The sequence below is a fragment of the Thermobia domestica genome, chromosome 6 (assembly GCF_964235325.1).
Source record: "Thermobia domestica chromosome 6, izTheDome1.hap1.1, whole genome shotgun sequence".
Classification (NCBI taxonomy): domain Eukaryota; kingdom Metazoa; phylum Arthropoda; class Insecta; order Zygentoma; family Lepismatidae; genus Thermobia; species Thermobia domestica.
The window spans coordinates 115,200,680-115,219,986 of record NC_137459.1 but is presented as its reverse complement, the minus strand read 5'-3'; the positions used below and the strand labels follow the sequence as shown (position 1 = coordinate 115,219,986).

At 36.8% G+C, this 19,307-nt stretch overlaps 1 protein-coding gene across 2 annotated transcripts in view; it reads left to right on the top strand.

The window, feature by feature from the left end:
* Positions 1 to 19,307, top strand: part of LOC145688156 (uncharacterized) — a 95,831-nt gene that overhangs the window by 56,291 nt on the left and 20,233 nt on the right. For both annotated transcript variants that reach the window (XM_081761978.1, XM_081761979.1), the window contains exons 7-9: positions 496 to 615; positions 2,960 to 3,175; positions 11,027 to 11,172. In XM_081761978.1, coding sequence (XP_081618104.1) covers positions 496 to 615; positions 2,960 to 3,175; positions 11,027 to 11,172 — 482 coding nt within the window. The remainder of the gene's footprint in view (positions 1 to 495; positions 616 to 2,959; positions 3,176 to 11,026; positions 11,173 to 19,307) is intronic.

Sequence of the window (19,307 nt, the reverse complement as noted above, 5' to 3'; positions counted from 1 at the left end):
TTTCTCTTTCTTTCTTTCTTTCTTGTAATCTTAAACAGTTACAATTCTTTAAACTATCGATCACTAAACGGTATTCACTCATAGTGATCCTAATGTAAACAAAGTACAATTGTATCCCTCTACCATTCCCGTGACGAGATTTCATACTAAAATTTTTCGTTAATTTACTCATCATAATGATGTAGAAGTTTTTTTCGTTTCCATTTTGGATCTTGATATTTAGCAATAAATGAAAATCTTATTTATTGGTTTATTATGGATTCTAAAATTGCATCTATTTTCTTTGGATGCATCCCTTCTATGTTGTATTTCAGTTGCTGTAACAAATCAACTACCAACTAACTACGTGGATTTGTTTCAACTGGGATCACTCTGATAGTGAACACGGTTAAGGTTTGCGTTGTGGTGCAACTAGAAAGTAGGATGAATTTAAAAACTAGAAATACTTGCTACCCTTAAATCACGTAACTATAAAAAAAGGAATTTTTCTTTCAGTGTGTAAGAACTTTGAGATCTCGGAAGAGAAGCAGAACTCACGTAGATAGTCCATTACCTTTAAAGATAACAAGATCATCTATAAGGAGATATGGAGTTCGCAGTAGTAATACCAGTGAGGTAAGTTACAGAAGTTCTAGTACTAGTGCGTAACGGAAAAAGTGCAAGCAATCTTTCATATCTCCGACATGATTTAAAAACAGGAGTAAAATATATATAAAATATATTTAAATATATCTACCTGAGATGCGTAACTTTATCTTCCTTATATCTCAAAAATAAATAAATAAAAGCTTTTATGCATTTCTACCCATTTGTTGAGCCCAATTAAAGCGGAATTTGTAGGAGGTCTTTAATTTGAGTTGTAAAGACGTGAAATATCAAATCGCATGTCCCGAAATTAGCGGTATTACTTGAGATTTCCGAAACAGATCAAAAGTGGACTATTCAGACAAAAAAAATTATTTTTGTTCTAAAATTAATAGTGATAACTTTTTCATTCATTTTAAGAATGTCCGCGAGAAAATAAACCTACCTTCTAATCATTTTACAAAAATTCGAAAGGTAAAAATTTATTTTGTCTTTAAAATGAGATTTGAAATGCAATGAATAACAATTTCGTACATAAGGTCCATTCTTCTACCTTTTTAAAGCTGAGAAAAAATAGGTTTTGTGAAAATATTAAATATTATCAAAACTATATTCTGAGTGCTCTATTAAATAGCGAAATTTTCAACCTCCAGAACAGATCGAAAGTAAATTATTTAGAACCGAAGTCGATAATGTATGGTAATCTTTTATTCAGATTCGGAATATATATACAGGAAAATACCTATTTCAGATTTTTTTTCCAGAAAGGGGTTTCCTTTGGTTATAAATGATGTCGAAAGTGTAACGAGAACAGCTTTTCATAAAGATATTGTTTTCAGTGCCATTTTGTAGGCAAAGAGTACATTGTGGAAAGAGCGTTTGAAATAAATTCTCTTTTTTACTTGTGTACATTTTGAATCTGCATCAAACTATCTTCGGTTTGCTTTGGAAGTTCAGTATTCCACCAGTCAATTTGGCGCATGCGATTTAATATTTCAAAGTTTTCATCTCAAGACACTGTGTGCAATAATAAGCAGAATTACAGACTGCCTCACCCTCTTCACCTCCGTCGGTGAAGTCTGATACAGTAACAAAATCGCTAATTGAAGAAATGTAAGTTTTGTTTTTTTAAGGTATTCTACGTTCTTAAGTAAAGTCATAATGATTTTATATATTTTATTATGTTCATTTGAAATAAGAATACTGTACATACTTTCAGTTATTTAGAAATGTTATTTAGATTTTAAACCTAATAGTCTCTTGGAATTATCCAACTAACGAAATATGAATTGCCTTGTTTTGCACAAGATTTAGTGTAGGTTTTCCCCCACCTTCTCTTTCTCTCGCTCTCTCTTTCTTTTCTATTATATGTAAATGACGCGAATGAAATGAACCGTTTATATTTGTATAGGAATATTTAGAAAAGAAATTAAAATTAATCTCAAGAAACAAAAGGTCTTCTAAAAAATCACTTTATATATATCAACAACTCATCACTGTGACTATCTGAAACAAATCCTCACATTCGGCACTTTCTGATTAAACAAAGGGAAATTTCAGCTGGAATAGAATTTTCGAAAACACTGTAATGTGCAACATATGTTCTCTTATTTTCATGAATAAATAATATGCCGAGTTTCATCTCTCTAACGCAAGGGATTCCTAAGGTACATTATTCATGCGGGAAAGTTTGAACTCCCTTTACCCCCCTTAGAATGTATATTTCGGAAAATCCTTCATTATCCATTACTTTCGTAACAAAAATTAGTATACTCTCTAAATTTCACGTTAGTATTTACAGTAGTATGGCCTGGGCTATGATGGGTCACCCACTCCTCTTTTATATAATAGTATATATAATGGAAAGAGCTTTGAATACAATCTTGAACACCGTAGCATTAATACATAAACAATATTAAGTCAATACGGGTCGATATAAAAATGACAGCGAATGCGCACACTGGTATGCGAGGGAACTTAAAACGCTTGGAATTCGTTTTCAAACAATGCTGTATTGTTGATATGGTAAGGGTCCAAGGGAACAGCCTGCTCAATTGACAGCGTTGTGTTCATTTAACTTAGCACCTTACCAGTGTGGAGCTAAACTGCTGGTGCAACGGAGTTGACCTATGGCCCTGAACATTTAATCAGACCTCGTATATATATATATATATATATATATATATATATATATATATATATATATATATATATATATATATATATATATATATATATATATATATATATATATATATATCTTATGTTATACTAACAAGTATGTGCCTGTATGTTTTTAAGAATTGAAAATGAGAATTTGTTTTTAATATATTATTTCAAAATATAGATTCACGCTTTTTTCTTTTCTTTTCAGGTGGATCCAGAAATGACAAAGGGATATGACTCAACGAGTAGTGAAGGGACCTCCACTGAAGAAGCACGGCACACGGAACCACATGCTCCGGTAGATAAAGAGTTCGAACTCGTTGCGGATAGAGTTTCGGATCTTCGAAATCTGGTAGCTATGTTTTCTGAAGAGGAAAAAGTACTAAGTTTTCCGCCATCTTTGCAGAAAAAAAAGACACGTATGGTAAGATTTTGTATGTAACAGTAATTTAACCGTCCTTGAGGGCATTGAACCCATTCCTTTGAATCGAGACACGATCATTGTTTGTTCTATATATATTTCACAAACACTTGAGTTAATACGTTATCTCTTATAATGTATGTTTTTCTTAATTTTGAAAATTCAGTAAGTGTTGCTTACACTTTTTTTTTTTAATTTCTTTAATTTATGTTTCAATGGAAAATTAATGGGAATAGGTGTGTCACTAAAAATACTGACAATTCGTAAATTGGTTTCACATTAAATTGAAGGATTAAGTGTTTTTGTTACGTGCACCACGTGAGCAGAAAGTCAGTTCTCTTGTACTGGCCACTAATCTCTAATGTGAAGGATTCCCGGTTCGATCCCAGGACGGATAATAAAAGAGTTGCATTTACGTTTAGTAAAGCATTATAGCAAACACTGAGAAAGTCGATGATTTATAACTATATTGTGTTCATAGATAAAAATAGGTTTTATACTGCGAGTTCAATAACTGTTGTATATTATTTGTTATGATAGAAGTCGCTGGAAGAATATGATGGTTCAGCTTTATATTGGCCCGCCTCAGAAATGAAGATGCATGCAGTTATCGTCTCCTTGGCTGCAGGACACGCCGATTCCAAAATCGCTGCTTTCCTGAACGTCGCCCGGTCATTCGTCTTCAAAGTTCGGATAAAACTGGCGACTGCCAGTGGTGATGTGGAAAAATTTCCCACAGGAAACGACATTGTCAGCGCTCGGACAGGACCAGTACGCCCGAATTCATCGCTTCCGTCGAAGCTGTTGTTGTAGTGGACCCAGGGAAGTCTATGAGGGCACTTGGAAGAGAGAAGCAGGTTGACGAGGCCACCATTTGACGTGTGGTGTATGAAGACCTCCGTTACAAGTCGTGCGTGATGCGGAGAGGGCAGTTCATGCCCGCGAGAACCAGGAAAAATAGAGTGACCCGCGCCAGGCGCCTTTTGAACAAGCTGAAGCATCTCGACAGCAGCCAGAAATGATCGGTGTCTGTGTAAAACATCCGAAGAGTTTCCTACCGTCATGCACACCAAGTTCCCCGCCTTCGTGATGGTTCTGGGGGTCGTGACCAATGAGGGTGACGTGATGCCTCCACATTTCTTTAGTCAAGGTGCCAGAGTCAACGCCGTTGCTTACACCGATGTGTTGAAGATGGTTATGCAGCCCTGGATTACTGCTATAGCACGTGGCACGCCATATGTTTTTCAGCAGGACTGCGCTCCCGTCAATACGGCCTATTCAACCCAAGAATGGTTGGCCACAAATTTTAACGACCACGTCACTTCAAACATGTGCCTCCCCCTTCCAGCTCCACTGATATCAATCCTTTGGACTTTTACGTCTGAGAGGGTCTCTAATAAGCATCCACACAACACGGTTGCGGCTCTCAGGATTGTGGATGCCATGACAAACATTCCCGGGACCCGCCTCAATCATGCCTGCCGACGGTTTAAACACCGTTTAGAGGCTGTTATTGCGGAAGATGTCGGTTTCATAGAATGATATCCTGTATTGGATCTGTCTTCACGTGTACATGATGTTCAGTGGCCATTAAATTCTCTATCTTCCGTCTCTGCTCCTTTTTCCGCGGAAGTTATTTTGTTCTCAAATAGCTGCCGCACCCTGTATTAAAGGATAAGTCCACTGACTGATTAACTGATTTTATCATCAGTAGGTCTTCGAAACTACTTCCACATTGAACCGTGAAATTTTGTGTAATGTTCTCCTTGCACCCTAGGATTTAGACTTTTTATATATTTATACATATTTGTGGACATTGCCGTCACCTACGATCCTTAACTCCGTCACGTATGAGGGATGACGACCCTCCACAAGTATACTATCTGGGAAGAGGGGAAAGAAGAAAAGAGTTGATTTTGAGTTTAACGTCCCGTTCAGCAGCGAGGCTATATGAGACGTGGACCTACTGATTAACGTGGAATCCGAACCACATGAGCTCCCGCCGGGAATCGAACCCGGGTCTCCCACGCCAAAGGCGCGTACGCTAACCGCGAAAGAAGAAAAGAATAGAGAAAGTAGGAACCGACCTTGAGATCTGTGTATCAGGTACCTTCCTGGCATTTGTCATGTATGAATGGGGGAAACCCATGAAAAACCTCACTTAGGATGGTGCCCCTGAAAAAGCTGTGACATCGTTTCGTCCGAGTATCAAACCGCGCATCGAATCTTGTACCGCTCGCACCAAAGGCAAGAGTGTTAGTAACCACGCAACACGGGCCACTCGGCTGTAAATAAGACAGGTTTTTGCGATGGGAGGGTTGGGAATGATTTTTTTTATCTTTCGCCAAATCTACTAAGCTGTCAGGTGTAGAACCTTGAATCTTTGTATACATATTATCTTTGTATCCTAGGCTCTAGATAGGGGATTTCGCAAGTACGAACTCCAAGAGGGTAATTAAAAGTTTTTTTTTTCCTTTTCCTTTTTCACATCATCACCGAAGCTGCTGAGTGCAGAATCATGAAATTGTTTGTGTTATTCACTTGATTTAATATCAAAGACGATGAGGAATGAAATGCAGGGAGAGGAAGAGAGAGAGAGAAAAAAAAAATATTGTCCACGGTAACATGCGGGTACATATGTTAGTTATGAAATAGTTGAAGTTTAGTTGGTGTTATGGATTTGTATACAAAGTTGAGATCTCAGTGCACTTTCCGTGAAAGCTCTAAGTTGATGTTTTTAAATGCTAGTGCTAACCGGATTATGAAAGGTGCCGCAACTTTAAAAGTATGAGAACCTCTACGATTAAGGTTGCTTTACATCTATCTATCCTATATAACGCAACCTTGTGAAAACATTAACTTCCGTAACTGGGATTGGGTTTCAAAATACCGCGGTCCAGTTAGGCGATGGGTGTCGTGGGTGCAAGGGGAGCTAATCTCCTCTCCCATATAGGTGTGGCAATGATTATGGAGCTAGAAAGACGGAACAGACGTCACTCGCAGGCGTTTGCACAACTGAACGCAAAGGAAAGCGGGCCTGATTGCTAAACCATGCATAGTTTTTGAGATCTAGCATGAAAAAGATCCAAACATTTAAATTTTTTCTGGGCTGCGACTATCCACACGCACGTGCTTTCTTTGTGTTTTTTACTATGCCCTTACTTTTTTTCCCATGTAATATCAGTCTTGATTTTGTTTTGGAATAGTTTATTCACATACAGAATTACTTTGTACCCTAAGCAGCAAGTTTTAGCACTTTGCAATCCTGAGATATTACGCCGCAAAAATGGCATCAGAATCACAAACTTCAACTTTCGGACCCCCCAAAATCTACGGTGTCAGTAGTATCATAGCTGTGGATATTTCTGTAGACTCTTTACATGCAATAGTAATCAGCACAAAACGTATGAACCTCCCACTCTATGCCATTCGAACATACAGCCTCTTTAAAAGTGTAATTTTCTGTACGTTTTCCGGTGATTTCATCTATTGGTTTGCAACCCTGAATATTTATTTAGAAGCAAGAATATATATTCTCCGTGTACCTCAGTCTCTCCTCTAAACATTTGTTTTCGTTTGGTGTTTGTCTGATTCGTACGTCCTGAGCAACTGTAGTTTTCGTACACGCTTGCAAATGCAAAAAATGATACTCCACCGACAACAAAGATGGTCGTCATTCAGGAGCACTTGTACATACGACAATGTGAATAGTGTTATTGACCTTCTCATACACAAGGCTCATCACACTCAAAATTTTATAATTTTTGGAGATGGTCGAGCAACCACTTTCATAATTTTTGGACCACTGCAGATGAATTGACCCTACAATTTTTAAAGTTAACCAAACTGTATTGATATTTAAGGGCATAGTTTGAAATTTTATAATGAAATTTAGGATCCTTCAGATTCAGTAAGAGACATAAGTCTGCATGTATTTTTATTTTTTTTTTTTTATTGTATTTTATTTATTATCTTCTTATTTATTTATTTTATCTTGTTGAAATCATCCAGTTTAACTAAATTGCTATTTTATTGTCACTGTTGTTATTCGATTCAAGTTTTATGTTTTGCCAATTAAACTTCCTTGGCTTTTACCTAAAGTTCATTATTATCTTTTCATTATTTTATGTGTCAGTTAAATCCCAACCTAATTTAAGCAAATAGAGAATCGCCTAGTAAACTTTCTACTTCATAATTAGAGAGACTGCCGAACTGACTTTCATTTTTTTAATAATAACTCGGGCAGCAGATTCACTATTGTAGTCTTTTTTTTTTTTTTTCCTTCAGTATTTCGGTGATCAATTAATTTGTTGATGAAATACATCTATTACAGCTTTTAGTCCGGGGGAGAAGATGCAATTTTTAGCCGTACCATGATTTTTTATATATAAGGTTTTTCAAGTGATATCTCATGATTTTGAGGTGCTGATTTCGAATCCGATGAGTGCCACTCTTAATTTCGATTTTCAGATTCCCTACAATAATCCTTTCTATTTTGTATACTTCTTGTTTCCCATGTTTGGATATATTTGAGTGACTTCTAAAGCCTCTCATAAGTTGCTTTTTTTTTTTTTAAGTAAAACTTAGGGATTATTTTTGAGATCTTAAGGCTCAAAAGTGCAGAGCGTTCTGGCAACAATGTTAGGAGGTGTTGTCCCATCCTAGCCTGCACCCACATTACCAAAATCCTGGCGCCGCCTGTGGTGAAGAGGGGTGGTGTTCCCTTACTTTCCATGTCTTAAATTACTGGATTATCTCATCATAGTTTCATTTTTTCTCACATCCTATTGACAGTAGAATTCCAATTCATGCATATGTTGTAAATAACCATACTAGTAACCAATTAACGGAATTTGATAATCTCACAAAAGTCAGGGTTGCCAACTATCAATAAAATTTACAAAAGTAAATTTTATACAGAATATTTTATTTTACAAAATTTTAACGTAGAAAATGTTAAGAACAAGAGAAGTATCATATGAAGGGTAAGGGGAAAAAACAAGTAATGTTCCTGTATGTGCTTTTTCGGGTGCTTTGTCCTATCTGTTGGTGACTCTTGGTACTATTTGACTGTATATGCCATGCATACGTAGGTGTAAAAATGTCCATGTAAAAAGGGGCAAAAGATGTAACTAACCCTATTCTTCTTACGCGGTTTTCAATATTAAATCGCAGTTTTCTCGAAAATGCAGTTTTGTGACATTCCTTCTTTTTTCCCCTTACCCTTCATATATATTCCAAATATACAATCCTTAAACTCTCATATGAGCTATGAATAAAAGCCAGATAATCACTAGAATTGAAATGGGGAAGTGCAAATTTTGACTTCTAAGTATGGCTTAGTACAAAAATAACTTATTCGGAACAATTCAAATATATATATTTCTTCTAAACCATTTCAGTTTCTCTTTATCATTTCTGAATAGCCTTAAACGTGTTCGTCGTGTAAAAATTCTACTTCTCTCTTAAACGCCATAGTTGCTAACTAACACGGAATTATGTTTTATCGTACTTTGTGTCGAACTTTTAATGATAAAAACGTAAAAGTAAACGAGATCTCCCGAAAGTATATGCAATATTTTTACTTTTCATATAATTTCAGACGAACAAGAGAGAGAAGAATTAGCAGAAATTTGCTTTCATCGGCGTACGTTTTTTTTTCCTCATGCAGTAATATTACAATAGTAACTTGGAGTCCACTGCTTTCCATGTGCGTTGATTCTGATAGTTTTATGCTATTTTTTTAAATCCAAATAACACACGTTAATGCTTTCAACAGCATGTGGAGATACTATTGGAAAAACATAGTTGGTTATGTTTTCGTTTGTTGTACTGCATGAAAAATTAACATTAGATAGTAAGAAAAATATTACTCAATTTTACGAAAGAAACAGTTCTTATAACGCTGTCGCAATTGTAGCTTTCCCGAATAACCAGTTTTCCTATGACTATAGCATATTGGAAGTGACATGAAAAGTAAATAAAAATATTGCTTATACTTTGCGTAGACTCGTTTACTTTTACGTTTTTTATAACTAAAAGTTCGACTCAAAATACGATAAAACATAATTCCGTAATAATTGGCAACTATGACCTTCAAGAGAGAAAGTAGATTTTTTACACGACAAACACGTTTAAGACTATTCACAAATGATTAAGTGACAAACTGGAAATCGTTTACGATATATATATATATATATATATATATATATATTTGAGTTGTTCCGAATGCGTTACTTTTGTACTTACTTTTGTATTTAGAAGTTAAAATTTGTACTTCCCCATTTCAGTTCTAGTGATTGTCTGGCTTTTATTCATAGCTCATATGAGAGTTTAAGGATAGTATATTTGGAATATATATGATACTTCTCTTGTTCTTAACATTTTTTACGTTGAAATTTTGTAAAATAAAATATTCTGTATAAAAATTATTTTTTTTGTAAATTTTAATGATAGTTGGCAACCCTGACATTTGTGAGATTATCAAATTCCGTTAATTGGTTACTAGTATGGTTATTTATGACATATGCATGAATTGGCATTCTACTGTCAATAGGATATGAGAAAAATGAAACTATGATGAGATAATCCAGTAATTTAAGACATGGAAAATAGAAGAACACCACCCCTCTTTACTCCCTATTTGCGAAGTTTCCCCAAGGTTTACAGAGTGGCACTCATCGGATTCGAAATCAGCACCCCAAAATCATACAAGATCAGTTAAAAAACCTTATATATATATAAATCATGGTTCATCAGCTTCTCCCCCGGACTGCTTGCAGCCTGTGTATACTCATTGGAAAATTTCAATTATGTGTATATGTAGTTTTAATTAATTGCGTATTTATAACTCTGAAACCTTGGAGACACCGACGAGAGATAGGGTTGCACCAACCGAATTTAATTGTTTTATTAATTGCTTATCGTTACTATCAATAAACACTGGGCTTGGAACTTGAGGTTCGAACCCCGTGGATCTAATCTCAGATCCTCATAACCTAGCATGAGTAATACAGATAATAATAATAGGACACCACCTTGTCTGACGGAGACATTTTATGCCAATTTTAATTTGCATATTAAAATCATCACGAATCATTTGCGGTTTCGATTTGACTCACCCACCTTTGATAATTTTGCGCGATTTATGAGTCAAACGAAGCCGCCAAACGACAATGTTATAATGCACCAATCTAGCAACGCAATATATTCTCTTTTACAGTAACATTAAAGTTGTATAGTTATATTTCAGTGGAAAGCCAATTGCTACTGATTTAACAAGATTGAAATTGTCTCCAGCCAGGGTACCGTGATTTTTTCTTTTCTTTTTTCTTTTTTCGTTAAAACTGTAACGTCCTCATGTGTCCTTATTATCTTTCGGAGTTTTTATGGTTGTCAGTATACAGTATAAATATTGTTACCATGAGTCAGGTTTGGCTGTTATTGCCCATAAACATGAGAAATTAATAATAACAGAGAGATTCAAGGGAAAAAAATACTGACATTGAGAATTGTGTAATAACTTCGTATTAGTTCTCTGTCAAGAATTAGGCCTTTTAACTATAGCAGGGTACCGTATAGGAGGAATATAAATTGATGTGTGCATTTTAATACCTGGGCAATGTAGCAGTTATTACTTGTTTCTTGTGAGCATTATATCCCAAACTCTATCCCTTCTCTGCTGCTGATTTCCAGTTTTTTATTTGTTCTTAAATGACAGGAAAAGGAGAGACGAAAGCAGGTGATCCTTCTTGTTTTGCTAATTTAGTGTCCACATTTAGCTCTGCTAGACAAATAGCTAATCATACATTTGCTTTAATGTATATGGTATATTTCTCTCTCTTTCCTGTTTAGTCCACTTTGACAAAGGACGAAGTAATTCTTGGACAGAATCTTCGCATTCTACTGAATAACTTTGCTCACAAGGAAGCACTATTAATAGAGAGATCACAGAAGTATTTATTGCAGATGTATAGACATTGGGATGAATACAAAAACAGGTATGTAACATGCGAGTAAGCGTTTGCTCAACTATTTAGAGTTATGGATGGAGATCACAATTCTGTTTATATATATATATATATGGTGTTAGCCATTTATCTTGAAACTATTTGATAACTTTTATACCGTTGGGTAAAAGTCGATGACGTTTTATAACATGCTGATATCGATAGGGAGGCATATTTCACAATATCAACCCATTAGGAGTGTTACCAACCCAACAAAAAGTCGCATTTACTTTAAGTGGCACTACGTCAGGTTATTACGTATTTCAAATCTACGTGTTAAACGTAAACTTAAAATGCCACATTTACTATTGTTTCAAACTAACTAGGGATGATTCCATACCGGGACCAAGTACCTGGACAATACCTATATATCGTCTGAAAGCTCTTGCCTTGAGAAGTACGAAACCGTTTTCAAATCACGGGCAAACCCACAATATGGTTGGAAACACTGACAACCTAGAATGGTTGGGAGACCGTCCCACTCAACGTCTCTTTGCTATAGTATCGTGTGTTATTTGTGCCAAGCTTGGTCTATAAACATCTTGTACTTGTTTTACACCTCATTTTTTCAATTGGTTGGTAACACTGACAAACTGGGGTCCTTGAAATAGGAATACGTTCACAGTATATTTTACCTAGTGAAGAGTGATGTTTATGCAAAGTTACATGGATGTACGTCCAGTGGTAGAGAAACCATCTGCCACATTGTATTTACAATTCGTTGGCAACACTGACCAAATGAGTACGTCTGGGTGCAAAGCGGTATTAGCAAACTCTTGCCAGAGTCACGTTCTAGCAATGAGTTAAAGGGGAACATGATGGACTCAGGTACTTATGCGTGATACATCGTAACATCTATTTTTACTTCTGTCGAATATGCCATACATAGGGTCGAAACACCAACAAATTGGCCCCTTATAGGGTCAGGTTCTGGGTTTGCCCATGATTTGAAAATGATTTCGTACTTCCAGACGATATATAGGTTTTATCAAGGTACTTGGACCCGGTATGGTATCATCCCTAGTAAGGATCCGTAAACATGAAAATTTTGGAGGTCTCTAACAGTAGTGACGCAAGTGAGACGGACGTGTCAATGCACATCGGAAGTACTTTAGTGTATGACGTATTTCTAACAAGTAGGAACAAAGTTACAAGGGATTGAATATTTGACTTTCTTCAAAATATTCTAATTCTAAAAAGTGCTTACATAAGTATCACATCCAAACGGTTTACAAAATGGTTTACGATAGACGTAACAATCACAATTTTTTACAGCAATTTGATACCTCAACCCGTTCCAAAGATATAATGAACATTGGTAAAGTTTACAACATCGCTTAAAATTATGTAATTTCAAGAGCTTGTGATTGCAGTTACCAAAAACTGTTGCTGTATTGTTTAGAAACAGAGGAAAGCAACATAATAATAATAATAATAATAATAATAATAATAATAATAATAATAAAAAAATACCACTACGTCATTTTAAGCAGTATAGTAATTTATACCTTCTATATCTCCGAAAAAGGTTGTTATATCGAATTGCTGTAAGGGGCATTATGTTATCTACGTTTAGTAAAAACCATCTGTGTGACTGGATGTGATACTTATCTAAGCACTTTTTCGAAATAAAATATTTTGAAGAAAGTCAAATTTCAGTCCCTTGTAACTTCGTTCCTACTTGTTAGAAATATATTATATCATGGTGACAGTATTCAACTAAGGTATTTTCGATGTACATTGACACGTCCCTCTCACTTGAGTTATTTCTGTTGTGGAGGCCTCCAAAATTTGTATGTTTATGGATCCATCATGTAGCGTCCTTACTTTGTAACACTGAACAATAAGTGTGGCATTCTAAATTTTCGTTTGACATGTAGATTGAAAATAAATGACTTCACGTAGTGCCATGCTTTTTAAATGCAACTTTGTTGTGCTGATAACACTCAATTGGTATTGCGGAGTATGTCAGAAAAAAAATGTCTCCCTGTCGATATTTGCATGTTATAAAATTTAATCGTTTTTTTTTTTTTTTTTTTTTTTTTTTTTTTTTTTTTTTTTTATCAAATAGTTTAAAAGTTACCAGCTCGTTTCAAAATAAGTGTTGCACTCTGTGTGTATATATAAAATGCAGCGTGTCCACAAAAATATTACGTCGCTTAGGATAATCGTATTTACATGCAATTGGTCAGATTTGAAAGAAAAACTAAAATATTTATTTTACTATACCTCATAGACATTGAATGTGGGTCCCACGCGTAGTGATCCAGATATCAAGACAATATTCCCATTCACGCCACACACGCTCCAACATATCTGATGAAATGGAGTGGATGGCAGTACTGATACGAACTTGCACTTGAGGAAATGGGAGTACATAGAAACAATCTTTACGTAACTCCATAAAAAGAAGTCACAGACCGTCAAGTCGGGCGATTTCTGCGGCCACGTCTAGAAGACATTATCATTATTTCCGGCACGTCCAATCCATCTTCCTGGAACACAACGAAAGGAAATAAATTTACGTTAGCACATTACAGCATAACAGTACAGAAACATAAAAGCTTCCCAAGTGACCTCCAGCAGAAACAACAACTGCCTGCTAAATATCCAACAACGAACCCATATCGACTAATCACAAAGTAAACATGAGTGAATTTATTTTTTGTGTGTTTGATCCCGTCCTTTATTGACATTGTTGTCCATTATTGACATGCACAAAAATATTTGAGATTTTCTTTCAAATGTGACCAATTTCATTTAAATACCATTATCCAAAGCGACGTAATACGACTTTAAAGTATGATAGTGTTCTTATGGGCACACTGTATTTTTGTTGAAACTAAGGAATTCCGTAGCGAAAATATAAAATGATTTGCTCACCAAAATATAGTGAAAACGTAATTACACACACTAAGTAATAATAATAATAATAATAATAATAATAATAATAATAATAATAATAATAATAATAATAATAATAATAATGGGTTAAACTCCAAAGTTGGGCGTCCGTTTCCAGCATATTTTTTTTAATTTACAGGAAAGATATGGTTAATTTAATCGTTTGTGTGCTTGATAATACGAGGGCTATCCAGAAAGTAGATTACGTTTTGGAATAAAAAATCAACAAAGTATAGGAAACAAATTTTATTATATACAGATGAAAGCCACACACAAATACTACTTTTCGACATAGTCACCATTCAAATTAAGGCATTTATCGTAGCGATGTACGAGCTTGGAAATTCCTTCGTCGAAAAATTCGGCCGCCTGCGACTTCAACCACTTCGTTACCTCTTCTTGCAGCTGTTCGTCGTCATCAAAACGCTGCATAGCCAGCCACTTCTTCATTGCTGGGAATAGGTGGAAGTCGCTCGGTGCCAGGTCGGGACTGTACGGCGGATGAGGAAACAACTCCCACTGAAAAGATTCAAGAACTTCACGCGTGACATTTGCCGTGTGGGGCCGGGCGTTGTCGTGAATCAACAAGATCTTAGAGCTCAACATTCCTCTGCGCTTGTTTTGAATTGCTCTTCTGAGGTTTTGCAGAGTTTGGCAATACCTTTGAGCGTTTATTCTAGTGCCTCTTTCCAGGAAGTCCACCAAAATCACACCTTTTCTGTCCCAAAAAACAGTCGCCATCATCTTCCTTGCCGACATTGTTTGCATGCATTTCTTGGGTTTTTGGGGAGAACCTGTGTGCCCCCACTGCATTGATTGCAATTTCGTTTCACAGTTCACGTGTTTCACCCATGTTTCGTCACCAGTAACGATGCGATCGAGTAAAGAGTCACCATCCTTATTGTAGGCGTCCAAAAAGTGCAACGCTGCAGCCATTCGCTGATTTTTGTGGTTCTCTGTCAAGATTTTTGGAATCCATCTTGCACAAAACTTGTGGTAACCAAGCTTTTCGCTGATGATTTCGTGCAACAAACTTCGCAAAATTTGTGGAAAACTCAAAGAAAGTTCCGTTATTTTGAACTTTCGATTTTCACGGACTTTAACATCGACTTTTTCGACAAGTTCGGCAGTCACTTTGCTGGGTCTCCCACTTCGATCTTCGTCGTGAACATTGGTTCGGCCATTTTCAAATCTTATGACCCACTGTCGCACTCCACCTTCAGTGATAATGTTGTCCCCATACACTTCACACAGCTGCCGATAGATTTCTATCGGTTTACAGTTTTTTGCTGTCAGAAACCTTATTACTGCACGCACCTCGCAGCTCGCGGAATTTTCAATTAACGCAGACATTTCAAACCGTCACAGTATCTTAACGGAGCACAGCACGAACCTCTCACTAGCACGGCTAGATGCCGACTGAGCTGCGCAACGCTCTGACCCCAAGATGGCCGCGCTAGCCCCGCCCCTAGCGGACACAGACGAAAACGTAATCTACTTTCTGGATAGCCCTCGTATATAAGAGTTTCGAAAAATCTGTTTATTTGTTATATATAAGTGGTTATAAACATGGAACTATATGGCGAGCGGAGGGAACTACTTGGCGTAAAGTAACCGAACAGTTGCATTGTAGGAAGGAAACGAGCATTTATGTTATCAACATGGCGAATGTATAATACAAGGGCAATGAACTAACAGATTTAACATTTGTGAAGCAGTACGTTGATAACGAGCAAAATCTTTTAAAAGTTTGTGAAGAGCACGGATTAATGAACCTAATAACAAATTGCAGAAAGTGTGGAAAGGAGATAACAGCGAAAAAACGTGGCGAAAGCGGACGCCCAACTTCGGAATAAATGCCATAATAATAATAAAAAATATAAAATTGAAGATTGATATATCTCTATTTTTTTTTTTTTTTTTTTTCATCATTTATGTTGTCTTCATTTCTGATAATCTGATAACCGAGAAAACGTTATTCGTTTAAGACATGTAGTTATGCAACACTGTGAAGTGCAATGTGAGAATCCTAATATGACAAAAATTACGAAAGTGATGTTTTTAATATAATTTGTCCCATCCACAATACAAGTGAAATACTCACAATAGTAAAAAAAAAAAAAAATCGTCCTTCATTAGATTTTTTTTCTTTCCAAGGCTGGCCTTTAACTGTTACTTTTAAATAGTATTTGTTATGTTTTCGTTGTGTCCAATGATTTAGAAATTCGATCCGGCATAAGTCGGGAAGCCAGAGCCTGCAAAACATATTTCACTGAGATCAAGATCTACCACCATTTCAGTTTGATCCCAATCGGATGAGTTCGGTGCGTGGGTTTTTGTTTTGGAATTCATGACGCAAAATTTGACCGTCCGTAACTCGGGAACTAAAGACTATAGAATACTCGATAACATTTCCCACGCTTATGTAGCAGGTCAGAGTCTAAAACCGTGATGAATTCGATCCCGATCGGATGATTTACGTACATATGGAAAACTTGGTCGTGCCTATATGATTAGCGTACTTATTTTTGACGAGGGAGGCCGGATTCGATTCCTGTTGGGAGCTCATATGGTTCGGGGCATGTCCCACATAGTTTCACTACAGAAAGGGATGCAATACTTAAATCCAATCTAAAAAGAACAAACACACACACACACACACACACATATATATATATATATATATATATATATATATATATATATATAGAGAGAGAGAGAGAGAGAGAGAGAGAGAGAGAGAGAGATACAGGTTATATATGGACTTATGTTTTCGAAATTATGATACAAAATTTGACGCCTCATAATTCCGGAGCCCTAGGCCTGCACAACATATTTCACACGTATAGGTGAAGTTCTACCCATACCAAGTCTGATCTCATTCGGATTAGTTCGGTGTACGGGTTTTTTCCTTTTGAAAATATAGCGCAAAATTCGACTGCCAATAACTCGAGAACCATGAGCCTGCACAACATTTCATACGCTTATATAACAGGTCAAGGTGTTTCTTTAAAGCCTCCGCATTCCCGTGTCGTAGCTAATTACTTTTGGAAAGGACAGTAGCAGCTTTGCCGCTTTCTTTCTTATCTCTCTTTTACTTTTATTTCATTTTATCTCCTTTATTCGGCTATCCATGAAATGAGGCAACGTGTGAATGAGGTTGAAATGAGGCAACGTGTATACCATGGCATCTTAATACCTTAAACCATACTTTTTTTATATACCTTGTATTGTTTTTTATTATTATTATTTTATTACAGAAAGATATTTTATTATTTTATTTATTATTATTTTATTAAGAAGAAAACCCTGTAAAAGAATACAGACGATTAATACATGAGATAAATTATTGTTCTTTCTTATTAGTCATTCATTAAAATTTTCTGTTGGTTGGGTTCTTCAAAGCTGCTGCTTCTACCACCACTTGGGGAAAAAATAAAGGTAACCAAGAAAGTTCTGTCGCTTTTTCATCCACACCTTCGAGCATCGATGTCACCTAAGACGTAACTGGAAGATCAAAAATAGTCTCCATCAGCATCGACGACCTTCTGCCAACGTTCTGGAGGACCATGGATTCCATCGCGGTTGAACTTGGTGGACCGTGAAGCGAAGAACGTATCAAGTGCATTTTGCACCTCTACTAGGGATTTGAACTGGCATCCTCTAAGGTGATTGTCCAAAGAATGGATCAGGTGATAATCGGGCGGTGCAGTATCCGGGGAATATGGCGGATGCAATAATGTTTCCCATCCAAGACCTAGAATGGTGTCTCGGATCATCCTAGTCACGTGGGGCTTAGCGTTGTTCTGTAACAGTAGGACCCTTTTGCGATTCAGAAGTGCTGGGTCCAAAGTTTTGGGTTTTGCTTGAACACGGCTCAACTGCTAACAGTACACAGTTGCATTGATGCTCTGACCAGCTGGTAGCAGTTCCCGATGCACGGTGCCGCGAGCAGTCCACCAAACAGACAGGAGGGCCTTCTTCTGGTGCAGTGCTGGTTTCGGCTGTTTTGGATCCGGTTTATGGGATGCTAACCAATGATGGAGCTTCGTACAGGATCCACTTCTCATCACATGTCAACACTGTCCAGAAATGGCTCCTTCCCCAGGCAAGAGAGCAAAGAAACAGGTATCTGCTTGGGTTGCGTTCTGGCCCGGAGCCAAATCATGTGGGACCCATCGACCCAACTTGTAGTGCTTCCCAAGTTGATGGAGGTGCTGTCGAATGGTTTCTACACTCACACTGAATTGTAGTCTAGTTCCTCACATGTCTGGCCACTGTTTGCCTCAATTGCTGCTTGAAGATTTTCATTTTGTACATGTATTGGCCTTCCGGCACGTGCTGCTTATTCGAGTGTTTCGTCACCGTCCTTAAACTTGCTAAACCACCGCTACACTGTCCGCGTAGTCAAGACACCCTCACCAAAAGCCTGGTATATCTTCCGCCTCGCTGCAGTGACGTTTGACCCTAGTTTAAACTCGTACAGCATACACGCCCTTATGACGCTCTGTGGAGGTCCCATGTTCACTCTGTCCTTACCCAAGTTCACGGTGTAACTGAACTGCCACAACCAGGTAGAATGTTGGATATACCCACACCAACAACTGATCTTCGCCTTATCTCCATTCACATTCAACTCACGGTGTGAGGCCAACTGAACACAGACCTCCAGAAAAAGCGACGGAACTTCCTTGATTACCTTTATAAAAAGGAAAAGCTAATACTTAAAAAAAAAAGGACGATGGACGATAAACTTAGTGCAGACTGGTGTATTTAATATTTTTGAATTGCTTTCTTATTTCTTGTAGGTGCACTAAATGATCACAATTAACACACTTAATACGAAACACAGAGTGAAATTTCTATTCCGAATTATGCCAGGAAGTTTTCCTTGTTTATTAACAGAATTGTTGTCTTGTTCTTTTCTTCTATTCCACAAGTTTTATGCTGTTTTTTATTGATTGCTCGAATCATTGTAATATTGTTTTTTCCTGTCTAAATGGTCTCCCATGTATCATTTTTAATCTCGTCCGTAATATTTGTCTTTACTTGTTATGAAGTGCACACATGTCAATCTTACATGTTCGAGTGTCTGAACCATTCTGCAGATACATTTTCTTCTGTTTTCAATCTGTGTAAGTGTTACTTGAAGGGACCATGGCCAGAGAGAATTTCCATTATCCCCTTGTCTAGGCTTGGCAGCTGTGTCCTTATTTGTACCG